A 20,282-nucleotide genomic window follows, 5' to 3' on the forward strand; every position below is an offset into this window, starting at 1 on the left:
TCTTGGAGGAGTCAGGGTCCATGTCTGCCCCGGCCAGGCTCTCCTTTGTCTGTGGCATTGGCTGTCCGTCTGTCCGGGCATGCCCCAGCTCCCCAAGGAGCTTCCGGCCTGCTCTGGTCCTCTAGTCCCCAGTGCTCGTCGCCTTGGGGTAGCTTCTGTCATTCAGTCTTGTCTGTAAGGTGGGGCGCTGCCCTGTGGGTGGAGAAAAGCCCCCACACTATGTAACTGTGCTCCGAAAGGAATAACAAAAGGGCACGCAGCATTTTAATACTGTTCTGCATACGCCTACCCCTTCCTAATTTATCGGTGCATGTTTATTATTATGATTTCAAATGCATCATTAGATAGAGGGGTGAACATTTTCTATATTTGCTTATAGATTTTAAAACTTTGGTGTTTGCTTAAGCACTGTAAAGGAAACTGTGTACTTTTTGAGCATGAAAAAATTTTTTAAATGTCACTGCCCCTTTCTCTTCTCTTCCTCCCTTTCTCTCTCTCTCTCTCTCTCTCTCTCTCTCTCTGTCCTTCTCACCTTAAGCTTCTCTTTCTTTTCTTTCAACAAGGAGTCCTTCAGGTAACTTATCATCTCTAAGACTGAATTTGCTCTTTAAAGTGGGCTGCACCTCTGTCCGCTCACATGACTTCCACGTGTGTCAGCTGGGAACATGCTCAGCGCTGGACAATGACTCTTGGTTTTCTTTCTTCCCCGCTTTTGCCTCTAGCCGCGGTGGGCTTGACCTACCTTGCCAAGTGGCATCCTTGACCCGCCTTGCCAGGTACGTTGGACAGGGCCTTGGAAGGGTGGGGTCTCAGTGCCCCAGCCACTTTCTTTCCATCATTGGGCATGATTCAGGTTCCATGAAAAAACCTCTTTCTGTCTTCAAGCTCTTGAGACAAAAGGGCTCTAGAAAGGGGTTTGGAGATGATATTAATTGGTGGCAGCTGTAGATGGCCCTCCTGAGCTGAGATCGTGCAGGTGTGTATCCATGGAGGTGGGTACCCCTATTCCTGTGCTGAGGTGGGCGAGGGCGGGCCGGTGCCTGCTGTGTCTCGGCTGTTCGGTGCCCCTGCAGCCGGCCTCTGTCTTTCAAGAGCTGGCTCGTTCTGCTGGAGGCCGATTCCTGAAGTAATCCTCCCCACAGCTCATTTCCCCAGGCTGTAAGCAGAGGCTGGCCAGGGGGCCCTGGGGCCAGCAGTTATTGCCACAAGCAGGAAGTGTTTAATGGTTTCCAATTACTTGTAGTGGGAAAAGGAAAGGCTGAACCTTCCTTACAACAAAGGCAGAAAAGCAAAACCTGACTCCATCGTTCATTCTGCTCTTGGGAGGGAAACCAGAGCTCCTTAAGGACTCCAAGGGTCATCTTGAAATTGCTCTGCCACCAAGAGAGCAGGGACAAGGGGAATTTATTACAGAAGTCTACAGCCAAAGTGGTGGGTGAGTCCCTGCCTGGTGTTTTAGGCGTCTTGTAACTGGAGTTTGCACATCATCGTAAAGGAAGGCCATCTCCAGCTATTCCTGTGCAGACATCTTGGTGCTATTTTTAAAATCAAATGCTGCTTTACAAATTAACAGTATGGCAGATAAGAAATAGACAAGGATGTGGGCCCATTGAAAAATTTAATCTTTCAAGCTGTATCTGTTCATCCCTTGAACAGAGTGCCAACATCTCTTTTCTTAAATCTACTTGTAAAAATCCATCAGGTATCTAGTCACAAAGAAACCTTTAACACATTTAAAAAGTAGAATTTTTACAGGCCACAGTCTCAATTATAATCCAATAAAAATAGAAATAAATAATATAAAGCTCACCACCAATTCATGGTGATCATGTTGCACGATCCCATTTATATGAAATATCCAGAATAGGCAAATCCACAGAGACAGACAGATCAGTGATTGCCTAGGGCTGGGGAGGAGGGGATGAGTGGAGAATTTCTGCTAAAGGATAGGGGGTTTCTTTCTGGGGTGATGAAAAACAATTCCGGAATTGTGGCGATGGTTGTCTTGTATGCTTTGGGTGAATTGCATGGAGTGTGAACAAATAGCTCAACGAAGCTGCTACAAATTAAGGGGTTGTTCTGGGGATCAGGAACATTGGTGATTTTCTCTTATTTTCCCACCCTCTTCTGTAATTTCCAGAATTTCTGTGTAAAAATATGCATTGCTTTTATAAAGGAAAACTAAATTAGGAAGCGCTTTAAAAGAAAGATGTTCACAGTTGGCCTTTAACAGAAAAGGCAATGAAAAAAAATTGTCAACCTACGTTCTGGGAGGATGAGGGGAGGCAGCCTCCCGTGATCATAAAGTTTGAAGACTGGTTGTAATGAGTGAGTTTTCAGCGGCTGTGACATCCAGAAAGAGCTTCCTGCCGGTCATTTGGCTGGGGACTGTCCCGGGCAGAACTGCGTCTCTGGGAAATGCGGGGGCTCTGAGAACCCCGGGACGCTCAACACCAAACTCCTATGTAGTGTTCTGAAAGGGCCACACCCCGCCAGCGCAGCCTTGAGCTGGGGAAAGGCTGGTCTGCTTCTCAGGCCGTGGGCTGGGAGGCTCCCATCTCTAGCCGAGGACGCGGCCCTGCCCTCCTTGCAGCAGGCAGCTTTCTGCTTTCAGCTCGATGTGTGGTGTCAGTTGTTTTTTTTAATTGAAAGTGAAATGCCATTTTAAACAGCAGAATCCACCCATTTTTTTGAAGATGGGAAATTCTTACGCTGGACAGCTGAAGACAACCCGTTTTGAAGAAGTCTTGCACAGCTCCATCGAGGCATCCCTGCGCTCCGATGCCCTGACGCCCAGGCCCGTCTTCTCCCAGCTGTACCTGGAGACTGAGCAGCAGCTCTCCTCTCCGGAAGGTAGGAGGTGTTACCTGACCATTCCTGGGTGCAGCCAGCGTTCACAGCAGGGCTTGCGGTGGTTTCCTCTTCTGCTCTGGGTAGAAAGAATTATTAGAAAAAGGAAATTGCACGCGAGTTCTCACTTGGCTAAAATTAAAATAAGTTGCAAGAATGCAAAGAGCCATAAAGTTGCAAGGGAGAGAATTAGTCATGAAAGGATAGCAAGACAGGAAGAGGGTCATTCGGCTGTTCTGGACTGCCTACAAGTGTAATGGTTACTTGCTCTCTCACTGCAAGCTTAGATACCTGGGCACCGTCCACGTGCGTTTGCACCTCAGCTCTACTTTTTATCTTCTGCTCAGGTTTCGGGGCCAAATCTTGGCAAAATAGTCTTGGTAATTTCTCTTTGTGATACAGATACAAGAACTCTCTGGACACGATTAAAAACCAAGAACAAATCCTTAGGATTGTAACCTGTGCCAAGAATAAATTATCTGCAAGCAGGGGTACAATTTTAGGACTTAATTGTCCAAGAAATAAAGTGGTTATTTAAAAATTTTTAGTTTATATTTTTTATAGCCATGTATTTTCAGGTCAAAAGCAATTCCATGGCAATCCATGGTCTGAGAGAGTTACTGCCATTGCAATTTTTTTCTTTTTGGTGTTCTTTTGTTTGCAGTTACCTGCAGAGTTCACTTAGCTATTAAAATAAAAGAAGGCTCTGGTTTAAAACCAGCTAATTAAAAAATTAAAAAAGAAAGCATGCAGTGTGTCAGGTTCTGTGCTGGGGCAGTCATGATGTATGTTTGAGTTTGTGTATGTGTGTGTACATGTGTGTTTGTGTGCATGAGTGTGTGAGTGTGTATTGTTTGTGTATGAGTGTATGTGAGTGTTTATGTGTGCATATTGTGAGTGTATGCATGTGCACGTGCGTGTCTGTGCATGAGTGTATGTGTGTATGTGTGTGTATATATGGGTGGATGTGTTTGCATGCATGAGTGTGAGTGCGTCTGTGTTTGCATGTATGACTGTATATGTGTTCCTGTACATGTGTGTCTGTGCATGAGTGTGTGAGTGTATCTGTGTTTGCATATGTGAATGTATGTGTGTGAGTGTGCATGTCTGTGTCAGAGTGTCTGAGTGTATGTGTGAGTGCATCTGTGTTTGTGTATAACTATGTGTGAGTGTGCATGTATGTGTGCATGAGTGTGTGTATGTGTGTGTGTATGGTTGTGTGTGTACAAGCAGGAACAGCTGACTATGGGTCTGGGAAGTTGCACTTGGAGAGGAGTGAGCAAGTGAGCAAGGAGGTGCTGGCAGGCCCTGTCACAAGTGTGTGTACTTTCAGTCCCTGACCCTGTAGGAAGCACCTGTGTCAGCTCTGACCTTACCAATGGCACAGAGAGGGACAGAAAGGAATTGGATCCAGGTCTGAGAGAAGCAAGGTTGCAGACAAAACCCTAAGCTGGGAAAAGCAGGCTTTCCGTGGTGTTCACCTGGGAAGCTTCCTGGGAAGTGTGGTGGTGGCCTTGAGTGACTGCAGACTGAGTTGTTGGCCAGCTCAGCTTTGTGGGATGAACACACTTGACTCCTCGTGGAAATCTTTGTGGCCAGTGATAGACTAGTAGTGGTTACGAGGCTGACCACAGTGAAGAGGGTCTGAATGCACTTTAAAACCCGCAGGGTGCTTTCACCTCCCTGAGCCAGACCACTTGGATCTCCAGATTTGGAAAGAGTGGGAATAGGGGAGCTCGGTGGCCCTGGTGTCGGGTTGGGGGACAGATGTGAAGATGCCACACGGGGGGCTGGCAGAGAGCCCTTTGGCCCCTAAGGGACTTTTCTTCACGTTGAAGGCCTCGGGGAGGCTGCCCTGCTCCATCTGGGGTCAGGCAGGCTGCCCTGCTCCTGGGGCAGGCAGGGCTCTCCAGGCCCAGCCTGTAGGCTCCGACTTTTTACTCCCCCAGCACTGAACGCTGGCACTTGCCTGCTGGCTGTCAGCATTTGTCCAGCAAGCAAAAGAGTGTGAGGGGCCTGGGGCAGGACTAAGGGGGCCAGAGGCAGGGTGTGGGGGCTGGGAGACTCTTTTCTGTTTGCTAAATGCCACAATAAACCAAGCCCTGCTCCTGCATCATAAAATTTGGGGCAGGCTGGTTTGTATAAGTGGCATCCTGTTTTGTCTGTCTGTCTTTCTGGCAGGCCTCTTATCTTAGTCGCCTCCCAGACAATAGTATTAAAGGTGATTTTAATCACTGGCCAGGCTGCTGATAGGGGAAAAAGCCCTTGTCTTTAGCATTTTATGTATTGTCAGGGCACTTGAGTGCTGATTTAGGGGTCTTACACCCTCCTTCTACAGTTAAAAAACAAAACAAAACAAAACAAAGCCTTTCACAGTTTATTTATTTATTAAAAAAAATAAAGACCCAAAAGGGAACACAAGTACTGGCCCAGTATTTTGGAACAGATATTCACGAACCACCCTGCCCGCCTGGAATGTCCTAGGAACATTAAATCAGGTGCTCTCCTCTCCCCCCTCCTGTGGGGTGCAGTGGTGCTTTGGAATCTCGGGGTTCCCAGGCCCCTAACCCAGCTGGTTCTGTTTGTGCCACAGGAGCCCCAGGGTCCAGGCGCCCAAGTCTGCTCTGGTCTGCTCAGCCGCAGGTGGTCATGTCACCCACCTCAAGGGCCCTGGAATGTCCAGTGTAGACCTTTGACCTTCACCCCCGCTTTCTCCTGACTGGGATTTGAGCTCTTTTTTTAGGAGCTGAGGGTTGAGAGCCTCTTCTGTAATGCCTTCCAGGAGTCAGGTTCCTGTGCCTTTACCTTGTGCCCACCCGCGTGCCCTAGCGTCCTGCGTGGGGGGCTGCTTCTAGTTCCCCAGATTTGCTTTCCCTTTTTCACTGGTTCTCCATCCCTCTGAGCTTTGGGTTTCTGGCTCAGGGACAAGTCTAGATTTTGCAAAGCACTGGCTGTTGCCTCCTGCCTGCCCCCACTGTTGGCGCCGGGGGCCCTGGAGGGGATCCTTACACCCCCTTGAAGCCACGCCCCCAGTACTGGGAAGACAGCTGCTGAGCAAGGCGCAGGCCTGGATTCCCTCCCCTTCCTCTCTCTGCTCTTCCCCGGGCTGTCTTTTCAGTCCTCCCGCAGTCTCTGCCATCCAGACCCAGAAACACGGCGACACCAGCTTCCTGCGTCCGCTCTTGCTGGGCCACCTGGAAATCTCAGTTCCTCTCTCTTGTCCCAGGGTTCCTTTGTCCTGGAGGTGGCAGCCAAAAAAAGCCATGGGGAAGTGGTGTCGCCTGTATGGGCAAAGCACACCTGGAACAGTCTGTGTAATTCTGAGCATCTATATTTTCCCATGATGTCACATCCCGAAGTGGATTAACTGGCTCACTTTTTTTTTTTCATGCTGTATGGCGGGGGTCACATTTCATTCATTTTCCATGTAAGTTTCCCCTTATTGCAGCACCATTTGCTGAATTTTTGTTTGATTTTTCATTTGTTTGCTTGTTTGGGAAGTGCACGGATCAGAAATAGAACCAGGGTCTCCCATACGGCAGGCAAGAATTCTACCACTGAACTACCCTTGCACCCTACAACCAGCTCACTTTAAAGATGCAGGCTGAGACGCACAGAAGTTAAATAACTTTTCTGTGGCTGCACAGACAATGGCAGGTCCAGACACTAGGACTTGAGTTCCCTGATTCCCAGGCTGAGCTGTTTCCACTGCACAGGAGTTCATCGTTAACCCACTGGGTGGAGGGTGGTAGAGCCCAGTAAGAGGAGGGTAGGAGAAGGGGCAGCTGAGAAATCAGCTCTAACAGAGAAGACAGAGAAACAGAAAAAGAAGAAACCACCATACCCTAGATGGATTTTAAGGATGTCCGTAATTACCCTGTTTCTTGAGGAGAGTTGGTTATAATGCTGTTCACTAAATGAGATTTAAAGATGGGTGAGTGAAGAATGTCCAAATTAAAAGACATTAGAAGCCCTGAAAATTCACTTACATGAAATGCCTCCTTGTGCTACGTGACTAAGGAGTGACTGCACATTGGGATCAGTTGGGCAGGTATTTCCTGAGTGCTGCCTCTGTGAGAGGCATTTTGCTGAGTGCCAGGATTACAGACACGAGTGAGGACAGTGGTCCTGCCACGCAGGATCTAAGAGTGGGCGTGGGGACAAGAAGCCGGTTTTGCTGCAGTGGCCACATGCAGGGAGCAGAGGGGTTTCCACGGCCAATTCCTGGCTGTCCAGGAGAGGTCAACGTCTGCCCTCATTCCTGCAGTCCCATTTCACTTTCAAACACGTCTCCTAAGGCTGGAGTGGTCTGGCCCTGCCTTAGAGTCCTTTGGCATGGCTCTTGGCGTGTGTGACCGGTTTGGTTGGCTTGTGTTTTTAGCAGTGTTCACACACAGCCTTCCCTGGAGGGACGATGGGTTAGTATCGCTTGGCAGCGCTTTCCTGCTGTTCTCCTCCCAGGCCTGGCAGTCCAGCTCTGCCCTTGAGTAGCCGTGGGCCAGCCTCTGGGCCCCCGAAGCCACGTTCCTTACCTGTACAATACTCTTCTGGGTAGACCCTGCCTCTTCCGACACGGGTGCCTTTTGGATGCCTCGGCTTTGACTTTTCCAAAGTGGCCATTCCCTGCCGTGTCGTGAGGGGCCACAAAGCCAGGGAGGGACCTCGGGTGCACCTTCGAGCCGGTGAGCCTCAGTTTCCCCTCTAGTCAAGGAGGCTGGCCATGCCTTTGAAAGGGTTAAGTCTTGATTAAGTGGTTAAGATCTGTGGGCTAAAAGATGAGAGGAACTAATTCTGCATTTGCCCCTGGGTCTCATTCCTTTGTTGAGCAGGTGGAAGGGAAGGCTGGAGTGGCCCCTGCCTCACTCAGTGCTTTTCTTTCCCACTCCCAGCTGGTGGCCGAGTGGACAATGAGGAGGAGGAAGAAGAGGGAGAGGGGGGGCTGGAATCAAGCAGTCCCCCAGATCCCTACCAGATGCACCCTACCCCTGATGGAAGCTGCACTACTGACGGTGAGACCTGGGCCCAAGGGGAGGTGTGCGGACGCTGAGGAGGGCTTGCGGGGCAGCTCTGGGAGCCAGTGAGGAAATGAGGCAGGGTCGTGGCCCCTCAGTGCAGCTTTTCAAGTGGATTGGGAGCAAAAATTCATGTTTATATGTTAGTTGTCTGAAAATTAGCAACTCCTGGCCGCTTACACAGTGGATTTACTCAGAGTGGATTATTAGGAATAAGCTTTCACAAGTAGGCGTACTCCACTATTGACAGAAATGCCTCACCTCAGTCACCCTGGGCGGTCAGGAGCCGAGGCTCCAAGGTCCAAGTGGGGGACAGTTTAGCCTCTTTACAAGCGCTTGTGCTCTGCACTCAGGGACGCTTGGCTCTGCCACTCACTAGCCAGACGACCTCTCTGTGGGTTATTGAGTTAATCTGGCCTGTCACATGCCAGTCAAGAGGTGTGTGATTAGTTATTTAGCTAGTTAATTAATTGAAATAACTATTGAGCCCCAAGAGCTCCCAGTGTAACGGAGGAGACTCAGAGGGAAGCAGGCACTTGGCTTACGATGTGCCAAGTGGGAGGGAGGGTGGGTCAGCAGAGGTGCATCGGAGTCGGTGCAAGTAGAGGCTTCAGGGAAGGCTTCCTGGAGGAGGTGGTCCTTTATCTGGGTTTCAGAGGATTAATAGGAGTTGGCCGGAGAGTGTGAGGAGTTTGGAGGAAGCTGAGAAATTCCAGACAGAGAAAATAACATGTGTGAAGGCTTATGCGGGGTGAGAAAAATGGTCCACTTGGGGGCCTGCTAACAGCTTTTTAAGGTGGAAGTGTGGCAGGGAGAAGTGGTCAGCTTGGTTGTGCAGTCAGGCTCTGGCCTTGTGTGCTGTGGCCGGCAGAGGAGGGGCTCAGCCCTGCTGGGGTGGCCGTTCCGGTAGAGGGAGAGGGATGCAGGGGCTCCTGTGAGGGGCTTCTAGTGTGGAGTGCAGGCAGGGAGTTTTGCCACAGCCTTTCTAACCAAACGCAGTAACTGTGGACTGCACACGGACTGCCCTCTTCTGGCACCTGGACACCCAGGGAGCGTGGGCCACAGGGGCCCAGGGCGTGGAGTCAGAAGACCCACAGGGAATTTGCTTGACTTCCCCGGATAGCCCCTCTCCCTGGGAGTCATACCGCAGTCCTGTCCTGGCACAGCTGTCAGCACTCTGAGCACATCATTTAACCTCTCTGAGCCTCAGTTTCCTTCTCTTTTGGCTGGGCGCAGTACTGCTTTCACAGGGGTCGGAGCTTTGCAGGGCCTGCTGTGGGCACCTGGCCACGGGGAGGCTGGCTTCTCCTGCCTCCTCCAGGGATGAGGGGGTGGACAGGAGGCTGTGCGCCCAGGAAGAGGCTCTTTCCAGGACTGCGGGGTCCTGCAGGGGGCCTCTGGGCCTGGGGTCTGTGTCGCACCCCTGTCTCCCTTGTAGCTGAGGATGGACGAGGCGTAGGGGCCCGGCCAAGCCTCCGGGGAGAGCATGGTCTGGAATGGGGCCCCCCAAATAAACCTCAGTCCTCCACTGCCTCCTTTGGTTCAGATGCTTTTGAAAACAGGCTTTGAATAGGAAATGTGTCAAAAAGATCTGAAATGCAAACAGTTCAGAAGGGTATAGAGTGCACCTTCTCTGCTTGGGCCCCTCCCCTCTCCTAGACACTTTCGAGCCCCTCATTCTTGGCATTTGCCTATTTCTCCTACATGAACAAGCAGGTTGCGAAAATAAATTGCTTTCAGTTTCTTAAGGATTTATCTGATGGACGCCCCGATTTCCTGTGTACAGTTTGTTTCCTGCTGAGCTTCTCTCGTGTGTTAACAAGGGTGGTGTGGAGAACCCCGTGGTCACAAAGTAAGGACCGTGCCAGTGTCTCGGGCATCTTGACTGTAATTTTACATGTCAGAGGCCAGCTGGGCTCCGGCCCTTCCCGGAGTTTCCATCCACTGCTCTGCCCATGTCCCCGGAGCCCACTGAGTCCTGTGCCCTCCTCCAGGGTTCTGCCAGGCAGGGAAGGACCTGCGTCTGGCCACGCTCTCCAGCCAGCAGCTCGATGTCCCCGCCGGCTTCCTCCTCGTGGGTGCCAAGGCCCCCGGCCTGCCGGACCAGCTCCTGGTGTGCGCTGTTGACGGAAGGTTCTTGCCAGATGACCATGGCCACAGCGCCCTTCTCGGTGAGCCCCTCCCCCACCCTTCTTGCTGGGCCCCCCCCAACCTTCTTGGTGAGACCATCCCCAACCCTTCTCGGTGAGTCCCTCCCCCACCCGTCTTGCTGGGCCCCCCACCTTCTTGGTGAGCCCCTCCCACACCCTTCTCTGTGGGCCCCTCCCCCACCCTTCTCAGTGAGACCCCCCCCTCTTGGTGGGCCCCTTGCCCAGCCCTCTCCCTGAGTTCCTTCCCCACCCTTCTCAGGGAACCCCTCCTCTGCTATTCTCCATGGGCCCCTCCCCACCCTTTTTTGGGGAGCCCCCTTCCCTCCCCTGTGGCTTGGTTTGCATTTCGGGGGAACAGGGATGAGGGAGGCCTTTGTTAGTGGCAGCGATAGCAGCCAGGGGGCCTTTGGTGTCCGCTCATGAGCATGCCATACAAGCCTGTTTCTCTTTTCCAGATGAGACGATTTTCTTTGTGGAAAGCATGCAAATGAGATTTATTTTAAAATGTGACCGCCTTCCTGCATAATGTCCATTATTTAGTATTAAAGTGCCTACCTGTGTCAAGAATGGGAAGCAATTCTTATCCTAGAAAGTTCTAGAGACTATTAGACACCATTAGACATGGGGCTGGGGGTTTGCAGCTGCCTGCAGGGGTGCCCTGATGTCTCCGGGCAGCTCCCTCCCCTCTGCTTGCTCAGCCGCTGCTGCCCCACCTGTTGGCATGCCTGTGGCTGCAAGGAGCTTTGTGGCAGGGCCCGAGCTAGGGCTCAACCCAGGACTTCCTTTGGCCCTAAAGTCTACATTTTGACCACCACCCCACATGGGTGCCTGCCACAAACGACTGGGGCTCTGGTGGGGAAAGCTGGGGGGCCCTTGCCGGCTGCCTGCATCATTAACCTTTGCCCTTCCAATGCCACCACAGCAGAGTCAGGCCGTCCCACGCCTGGGTGATGTTTGTGCAGAGTGAGGGGCCAAGAGACCAGACGTGTGGGTGCTGTCCTGGGACTGACTACAGGTGCCAGTGTCACCTGAGGCCTCGGGACCCTGTCTGTAAAGTGGGGGTGGGCATGTCTGGGGACTTTGGCTCTGCCCCCTCCCCACCCTGCCTGGCCTGGTGCTGGAGGGCTGGGTGATGATGAACTATTTCAGACAGCATCAGAGCAGTCTTCCCTGCAAGGTGAGTTTTCCATAGTTTCCATGCTTGCAAACACCTAAGCTTCCGGTCCGATGTCCAATGTGGCCACAGCTGGCCAGGCCAGTTCATGGCAGCAGATTTTATACCCGAGGCACTGTCAGAGCGCCCAGGAAAAAAGGGGATGAGAGGAGCGAGGATGGGGGTTGACCCAGAGAAGGAAAAGGGCTCCTGGCAAGGGGGCCATGGGTAGACCTGCCCTCCGGTAACCCTGAAACGAGGCAGAGGCACACGGACTAGAGGTACAGGTGCAGCTCTGGGAGTGAGGAAGGGACGTGAAAAGAAAAAGTTTTAGGCAACCCTCCCTTTAGGGAGGTCCCTGGACTTCTTGCAACTAATTTTTTAAGACAGGAACAATCCCAGAAAGTTCACTCTGTGATGGAAGCTTGTGGGTCACTCACTCTCAAGCTTCGTCAGCTGTTCAGGGCAGCTGGAGCTAAGCCATGTGGGGGCCGCCGGGCCCGGGTTTGTGTGGACGCTCCGCTGTCACTGTGGGGGGGGAGGCCACGCAGGCGCCCTGAGCTGGGCTGAGAGGCCGGAATCTCCAGCCCCGCGGACAGGAAGGAGCACCTTTGTTAATTGCTCTCCAAAAAGCTGACTGGAATGGGTCACAAGGGCGGTCATGCTTTCTTCTTTGCAAATGACTGCAGGCGCTCCGTCTGGGCACTTAACGGGCCTTAGCCTTCCTGCAATAACCCTGCGGGCTGCCCCGGGCAAGGCGGGCCCCAACCCCAGCCCTTCAGTGGCCTTTAGTGGCCTATAAAATGATAAAATGGAGCTGTGGAATATCTTGGGGAAGTAAAGGCCTTCAGCCCCTGCCCCTACCAACCCCCACAACGTATCATCTACGGAGCCTTCTTTGAGTGATTTAGCTGAGAGCGATTTTATCTATGAAAGCTGAAAGCTGAAACATCTCCGTGTGTGTTTCAGGTTTTAAGTCGTTCATCTGAACTGGCCGATAGCTAAGACAAGGGGGGAAAAGCGTTTAGTTAGAACGGTCACGTTGAAATGGAGGGCGGCCCTCCAGCTTTCCCGGTGCAGTGAGGGGCTCCCTGCTTGAAGGGAGCGCAGAGGTAGGAACCTGTCCAGGCTGAGTTCAAATCCCACCTCCCCAGGAAGTCTTCCTGGAGTCCCCATCCTCACTCACTCCTCTCCCTTCCCGTAGCACATTGCACCCCAAAAGCAAGTCCATGCCCGGTAGATACGTGCTCTGGTGTTTCAGGTTCTCCCCCTGTGTCCTGCCTCACTGCTGCCGGGGTGGCCTCTCCCATGCCACCAAGCTGAGGAAATGTGTGGTCACTGCTGGTGCTTCTGCCTGACCATTATCCCCGCTGGATCCTTCCTCCTAAGAGTCAGGGGCCAAAGGTCTTTACCTCTGTCTTCCTCAGAGCACCAGCTCAATTCACAGCAAATACACTGCGAGTGAGTGCTCGAAACATGCTTTTGCTCAAAGCGTATTGGTCAAATTTGGGTTTTTCCGTGGAGGATTGGTGCTGTGGGCTGTGGGACGGCCTGCTGAGTGGCATCACAGGGCCTGGCCTCGAGGGCAGCAGGCACCTGGCAGGAGGCCCCCCATCTTCCCGGAAAGGTGCGCAGTGGAGGGTGAGGTCGCTGGAGGACACGGAGGACATTCACACATGCCTCGGGCCAGGTGCTGTGGGCTTCCAGAGCCATCCTTTGAGGATGCCTGCAGGGAGAGCCCCCTCCCCACAAAGGAAGGGATCCGAACATACACCCACCGAGTGCAAAGGAAGCCACTTGTAGGCACTTTGAAGAAGCATCATGTAATTCTGGTTCTGGAAGGAAACTTAGGGTCGTAACTCTTTCAGGGTTAGGGAACGGAAGCCCTGATAGGTTGAGCCACTCCCCTGATATCACAGGTGATGCAGCTGAGGCTGCTTTGAGCGGGAACAGTGAGTGGTACTGGCCAGGCCCATTGGTCCACATTCCTTTGGACCTGACTTTGTGAGGGGTGGCATGGCAGGGGGCTCTCGCCCTCACTCCCCCCCGTGCTGCACCCAGACAGATTACTTCATCTCTGTGCCAGATTCCTTCAGCTGTGCTGTTTGCAGGATTTGGTGAGGTCTCCATGGGGATGTTTCTGCAAAGTGCCGGGCCTGGCTCATGGTACCTGCGGCATCAGCTGTCAGCTCAGAGGTGCCAGCACACCTGCTCGAAGTCCCACGTCGCCATCGGAGCGCGAACTGCAGGCTGTGCCCTCGTGGCTGCGTGGAGGGGTGGGGCACAGCACGAGAGCCAGTGCCCAGCGTGCAAATCTCCTGCATGTGACCGTACAAGTGCACCTGCCATGTACACGCTACCTCTGCCTCCTTCAGGCTGTGGAGCTGTTGGCGCAGCTGTGCATGTGCACGAGGATGAGTTCACAGGATGTCTTCTGTGGTGTAGTGCATTGGAGAAACCCCGCATATTTTTGCCTGGCAGGAATTTGAGGGTTCAGTCTGGATCCCATGCTTTCTAGACCTGACTTTTAGAGAAATCATGTCCTCCAGCTTCTTAAGGTCAATTTCCAAAAAGAAAAGCTCATTATTTTATTCTTTGTTTTGAAAACTGGTATTAACTTTAGAGTAATTTCTTGACAGTGGGGTGACTCATGTTTAGTGGAGATGCTTGGGGCCATCTGTACAGTCACGTGGTTTTCTTGGTGGGTCCCGTGGACTTTGTCTCCAGATCCACTGTTCAGAAGAACAGCCCGTTTTCCTGACCAGAAAGCTCATGCTGAAGCAGAACAGCTTGCTGGCTCCCTATACATTTCCCATTCCAGGAACATGTAGGGTTTCCACTTTGATTTCTGAACTCCAAAGAGGAGACTCTTTGCAGCCTGCTTGCGTCCCTGCTTCTGAAACAGAGCTCTGGGTCCTTGGCCATGTTTCTCTTGTGACAAACACCTGCAGTCTGTTCAGCTCTTTCTAGAAGCGGAAGGCAGCACCAGCCTTTGCAAATTACTCTTAGCATCCTTGATCTTGCAATTCTGTCTCTCATTCATCCATGTTTTACCTGCCAGGGCCAGAATCCCTTCCAGAGAGGTCACAGGTTTCTAAGTCTATGTCAAGATTCCCAAGTTGGAGATGAAGGAAGAAATAAAACATTAGATTGTTATTTCAAAGTGACTACCTCAAAGTGAATGCAAGATCTTAGAACGCTGACCTCTGTGGTTACTTGTTTCCTCCTCCTCTTCTCGCCTCTCGGTCCTTGCTCATCTCTCCATGTGCCAGATCCTGGTCTACACATGGAGATTTAGATGCACGACACAACCACTGCAACTCTCACCTGGGGACTGGGATTTTGATAACTGACACTGAGGAGGAAGATTCCAGGGTCAGCTGAGTGAAGAAGAGAGGGAGACCCAGGCGCCTTGGGTTGAGGACGTCTCTCTGGGGGAGCCAGCCTTGGAGTTGGGTGTTGAGTGGTGGACAAGAGCCCCTTGAAGGAGCTGGAGGTGGGGGAGGGACAGGAGCCTTGCCAGTTCGTGGTTGAGACCTCAGCTGATGCCAGAGCTGAAGGTCGGCCTTTCCATGTCCACGACTCTGGACAAAGACGTGGCTTCTCTGGTTCTCAGAGCTCCCCAAAGAGAGTTCTGCTCTCCTGCTCGAGTGAGCTGTGGGCACAGGGAGCGTTGCCATCCTCTGTACTCATCAACTCCCTTCCTGTCTTTCAAACATGAGTGAGAAGACGGCGCAGGGTTTTATGTCCCTCTGGTAGCTTGCCTGCTTGCTCTGATACCAAGGAGATAAGATTCTGGAAAGTTAAATTATCCTGTACCTGTCCTGTGGCGGGGCCAAAAGATTTGCCTTCGCTTCTGAGGCCTTCTGAGCAAGGTTAGATTTGCTTAAAATAAAATAGATTTTGGAAAATCCAGTAGGTTTCTGGGGTGGAAGGTTTTATTTCTCGGTGGAGGGGTTGTTAGGGTTCCTAACTGATGTCAGTGTGAACACCAGTCAGAGACCTCAGGGAGTCTCCAAAAGCAGAGCTCGTGTGGGTCACATGGCCCCATGGCCAAGTCGTGGTGACCCCTGCAGACCTGAGAACATGGCAGAGTCTGCTCGTCTCAGCACCTTTACCTCCAGGGTCTCCCTCACCTGTGCCTTGTATCCACAGACATGCCAGCAGGCCAGGCAAGGCCCTGAGATCGTGAGTCTATGCAACAGCGAAAAGCAGAATGGAAAAGCACATTCCCTGCTGGGAAACACTAATGCTAACGAGTACATTTTGGATGGGCTGAAGGTCTTCTCAAGCCTATTCTCTGAATTGTACCAGCCCACATGATGTGGGTTTTGCCTTCCCACTGTGCAGACAGTGGGCCCCCGGCAGCTCCCAGAAAGACCCCCCAACCCTGAACAGGAGGTGGTGAGCCCCAAGACATAGCCAGCCTCTGAGTGAGTGTCTGCAGGGGCTGTTCAGCCACGAAGTCACTGGCCAACGACCGCCCTTGCCCTCTGCAGCTCTCCTGGATTCTCTTCAGCAACTCACGGGATCAATGTATTTGATGCTAGAGTGGAATTTAGGATTCTCAGGAGGATTCCTGATGTATCCAGCACCCCCCCCGGGCTAACTCCTTCAAGATCTGTCCCTGAAGGAAACAGGGACATAGGAAATTATTCCAGGCATTTCATAAGTGTAGATGGTTGGGTGAGATAGTTCTTGCCCTAAAAAAGTTTGCCCTTTATATGGGATTTTACACATGCCCCGAACAGAGCTAAACTTCTCAAGCTTCCTGGGCCCATGGGTATTTTTAAATCTTATCCCTTCTGGTGAAGTCAGGACCCTCAACCCTGGAACAGTACAAGTTGAAGGGTCTTGCCCAAGGCGAGTTACATGCTGTTTGCACAGACCTGGAGGTGAGGTGGCGGAATCGCCCCCCTTTTAGCCAGTTGTAGCTGAAAAAGTCACACTTTGTTTCCCCATCCAGGTTTCTCTGGGAATTGTGTGGGCTGTGGAAAGAAAGGCTTCTGCTACTTTACAGAATTTTCCAATCATATCAACCTGAAACTGACCACCCAACCCAAGAAGCAAAAGCACTTGAAGTATTACCTGGTCCGTAATGCACAAGGGACTCTAACTAAAGGACCTTTAATTTGTTGGAGGGGCTCAGGTGAGTTGCTGTGCTGGCGTGGTGGGTGTGTAACATGTGTCCTCCAGTGAGGACTCACACTGTTAGGGTGAGTTTGGGGAGAAACCTCTCCAGAATGGGTCTGGATGGAAAAATGTTAGGACCGTGAAATTTAAAATGCTATTTTCCATTAGGGATGTTTAACTTAATTTATTGTGACAGGCAGATTGGATGGGGCATGTTATGGTCTACAGAGGCCCACATTTTAAGTGCTTCAAGGTGCAGATAAGTGCCAGAAAAAGAGAAATAACGAGACGAGAATCTCTTTGCTGGGAATGGAGCCACACTGCTGTGCCTCCCGGAGGCAGTGCTCAGAGCAGTGCCCTCCAGCGGGGTGACCGGGTCTGGGGACATTTGGCAGCACCTGGAGAGGGTCCTGCTTCCCGATTGGCAGTCGTGGGCTTACTGCCGGCAGCTAGTGGAGGCTGCCAGGGTCCTGCAAGGCACGGGTGAGTCCCCCAGCAGTCATCCAGGCCAGGCAGGTGGTGCCGGGGTGAAAACCTTGGTGAAAACCTTGGTGAAGACTTGGCTTGCAGGATGGCAGGTGTCACCTTGCTGGCTCCTCAGGAAGCAACAGGCTAAGCCTGTAGGGAGCTTTGGGAAAGGTTCCACTTCTCCCCTGGACCTGTCAGGGCTGCAATCAGCTGTGAGGGGGGACCCTTGGGTGTTGGTGAGCACTGGACTCAGCTGGAGCAGCTGTGCAGGGGGGTGTCCTTGGAAAGGTTCTCAGTGAGAGACCAGCCAAACCCCTCCTGTCCCCAGCTGTCTGCTTTTGTTGATTTCTGGCCACGCAGAGTCTGCCTGGTTAGGTGCCATGAGTGCAAGGAAGAGGCTTTTTGAGGCGGGCCTGGGCATTCTCAGCTTCCCCTTTCCTACCCGCATCCTACCTGCCTCCTCTTCTCCTTCTCTCCTTTCCTTACTTTATTCAGCAGATGCTTCTTAAGCTGACATTCTCTAGGTTCCAGGGACGCAATGGCTCGTCCACTCAGGACCAGCTGTCAGTGTCAGGAGCCTGCCGGGTTAGCCCTGCCTGGAGTTGGAGGTCCTGGCAGAGGACAGCTGAGGACAGCTGTGGCTTCTCCTTTACTTGGTGCAATCCTTTTCCTTCCTTGGACCGAGTACCTGGCTCGTGCGGCCTGTTTCTTTCCTTCAGGTGCTCACTAGTGCTCCCAGACTTGGCTGTCAGAGCCTGGGGTGGCAGGCTGGCCCTTGGCTGGCCCCCACCCCCCTGGCCCGTGGTGTGGCATCGCAGGAAGGGAGCCCCCCTTTCTCCCCCGGCCACCAGGAACCCAAGAGTAGGCTGGGGCCGGCCCCTTCTGTGTTACCCACACCCCACTGTCCCATGGAAGGGATTCCAGGTGAGCAGCTCATCCATGGCTGCCGGGGAGCTATGGACTGGCTCTCAGGTCTGTGTCTTGTCCCCTCAGAGTGCAGAAGCCGGCAGCCCCCCGCCAGCACGTGCTCCAGCTCTCTCTTCCAGCCCCTGGAGAGCGCAGGGCCTCCTGCCTTCGCCAGCGAGCCCATCCCTGAAGCAAAGGCGAGCACCCCGATGGGGACGCAGCAGGCAGGTGAGGGCGCCGGAGCCCTTGGCTTGTCATGGGACCCAGTCTTCTTCCGTGTAAGAGGGGCCGTGCCTATGGGACACCTCTTTCTCCAGTGCCTTTACCTCTCACCTGGAATTGTTTCCAGTGAGCACGTTATATTATGAATCTGGAAGTTTTCTCTCCGCTCTTCTTTAGTGTCCTTGAAAGCGGGGTCACACCCCAGCCCCTCTGCACCCCAGCTCTGGGCAGAGCCCCCAGGATGGTGGACGGCATGTGTGCTCCCCTCCCAGGAGCTTCCCAGCCACCTACAAGAGTGTTTGGTTCCCTCCTTTCACCGATGGGGAAGCTGAGGCTGTCAAGTCTGAATGTGAGCACAGGCTCGCATGGGATGTAAGAGGTGGCACTGAGATTTGCCATCAGGCGCTTCTGATCCCAGTAACACTCTTGGCCATTTGCTGGTGCTTGGAACTGGCAGGGGGACTTGTCACAGGAGCTGCCGGCCTTCCCCAGCCTCTGCCCAGAGGGTCTGCACGGGTTCGTTGGCCCCAGGAGAGCCGATGCTGGGCTGTGAGAGGCAGTGTCGCGCATGCTGGGAACCGGCTCCCTCCGGAACGCCCCTGTCCCCAGGGCATGTGCCGTGGTCCTCCCTGCCTGGGGCCGTGCTCAGGCCACCTGGGACCTCTGCCAGCACGATGGCCACTGAGACCCCTGTACTGTGGTCAGAGGAAGTGGGCGAAAAGTTCCCCGTGCTGCCGCCTTCCAGCCAGCTGACTTGGGATGCCTCTTTTAAACTATTTGAACCTCTGTTTCCTCATCTGTAAAGTTGGGGAAGAAACATTTTCTGCCTAATTTGCAGGGTGATTATAAGACTTAAATGAGATGATAATAGCACCATGCCTGCTTAGTTCCTGCTATATACCGTGCATGTTCCATGCACTTTATTTATATTAACTCATATAAACTCTGTGATGGCTCGATGAGTTGGTATTATTATTAAATCCATTTGGTGGATGGGAAAGTTACAGCACAGGGAGGTTACAAGATAGTAAGTGGCAGAACTGGGACCAGATGTAGGCAGCGTGGTTTGGAGCCGTACCTCCCCTAGGGAACGCGCTGTGCTGCCTGCAGCTCAGAGCCTTCGCCACCTTCTGGATACCCAGCCTCAGGAGACCAGAACCTGTGGTTGCCCCAGGCCCTGTGAGCAGCTCAGGCCTGGGTGCTGCCACTCCCCTGGGCACACTGTGCTCTGAGAGGTAACAGGAAGGGAAGAGGCAGGCAGGGCCATTTTGGGGAACCCACTGGCCACTCTTGTGCCCAGGCCTGTCCTTTGCCCAGCCTGTGCTCGCCATGTAGGCACGCGTGTGTTGTGTGCATGCTCTGTGGGGAAGGAAGAGTCATTTGGTGAGAATCGCTGCGCCCGCTGCAGGAATTACAATCCCCCAGTGCGGATGGTCAGCAAAAAGTTTATTAGTGAGAAGGGAAGGAAAGCCATGTCCCACTGTCCTGGCTGCGGAAACTGCTGTGGGCTCACCCTACCCTTTCTCTCTCCTCTGTGCTTTCAGGGCCAGCCTCTGAGCACCCCCCACCGGCTGCAGGGAGCCCAGCAGTTTTCAATGGCAAAGACGCCCCGAAACACCCGCAGCTGACCAAGAAGAACCTGCTGGCTCTTGCAAGGCCCTCGGCTCTCGGTAGCTTCACCAACTCTGGGTGACCTGCCCGGGCCCTGCTGCTGGCTGGGCTGAAAGCAGCAGAGGGGACCCTGGAGCCTGGTGTCGCTCAGGAGAGTTGGGCCCGGCCGGCGGGGCCTCCAGCCTGGCGTCTCTGCCTGGGCCTGGGCTGGGGCCGGGTGGAAAGGGCCCCCTCAGGGAAGCCCGGGGACCAGCTCATCACAAGACGTGCATGGGGGCCCCAGGGCTTTGGAAAAAGGGGGGCAGAGTGGTGTAGTGGGGAGAGGCTTTGGAGCAGATGATGACGAATTCGCATGCAGCGCTGTGTCTTCTTCGTGGGGGTCTGGGACAAGTCTCTGGTAACAGTTTCCTCGTCTGGAGATAAAAGCTGCGCTCGAGGGTTGAGAGGGTCAGAGGCTGCTGTGCGGGAAGCCAGGCACGAGGTTGGCAGCTGCCTACGTGAGTCTGGTCAGCAGCGCCAGCAGCCAGACAGCTGTGTTTGGGGAAGGCATCTGGCAGGAGGGAGCTACAGCTGCAACGTAGAAGATGGAGGCGGCATGGGGTGGGGGCAGTGAAGGGCCTGGGAAGGTGAGCGGTTGCTGAGAGGGAGGCAAGTGCAGGTGCTAAGTGACTTTTGTTGGGAGCAGGAGGCCAGGTCAGTGGACAAAGTGTTGGCCGGGTGGAGGTCCTCTGGCCCTCCTGCACTGTCCCCTTGCATCCAGTGGCACCCACTCAATGC

General features: G+C 53.2%; 1 protein-coding gene across 1 annotated transcript in view; it reads left to right on the forward strand.

Annotated features, from left to right (window-relative positions):
* The first annotated feature begins 2,669 nt into the window (after window positions 1-2,669).
* GREB1 (growth regulating estrogen receptor binding 1) overlaps window positions 2,670-20,282 on the forward strand; it is a 95,228-nt gene continuing 77,615 nt past the window's right edge. The window contains exons 1-6 of the mRNA XM_077153223.1: window positions 2,670-2,853; window positions 7,740-7,859; window positions 9,857-10,033; window positions 16,132-16,314; window positions 17,760-17,900; window positions 19,439-19,564. Of these exons, the coding sequence (XP_077009338.1) occupies window positions 2,697-2,853; window positions 7,740-7,859; window positions 9,857-10,033; window positions 16,132-16,314; window positions 17,760-17,900; window positions 19,439-19,564 (904 nt within the window). The 5' untranslated portion in view covers window positions 2,670-2,696. The remainder of the gene's footprint in view (window positions 2,854-7,739; window positions 7,860-9,856; window positions 10,034-16,131; window positions 16,315-17,759; window positions 17,901-19,438; window positions 19,565-20,282) is intronic.

Source organism: Tamandua tetradactyla, chromosome 3 (genome assembly GCF_023851605.1).
Source record: "Tamandua tetradactyla isolate mTamTet1 chromosome 3, mTamTet1.pri, whole genome shotgun sequence".
In the NCBI taxonomy this organism is placed as follows: Eukaryota; Metazoa; Chordata; class Mammalia; order Pilosa; family Myrmecophagidae; genus Tamandua; species Tamandua tetradactyla.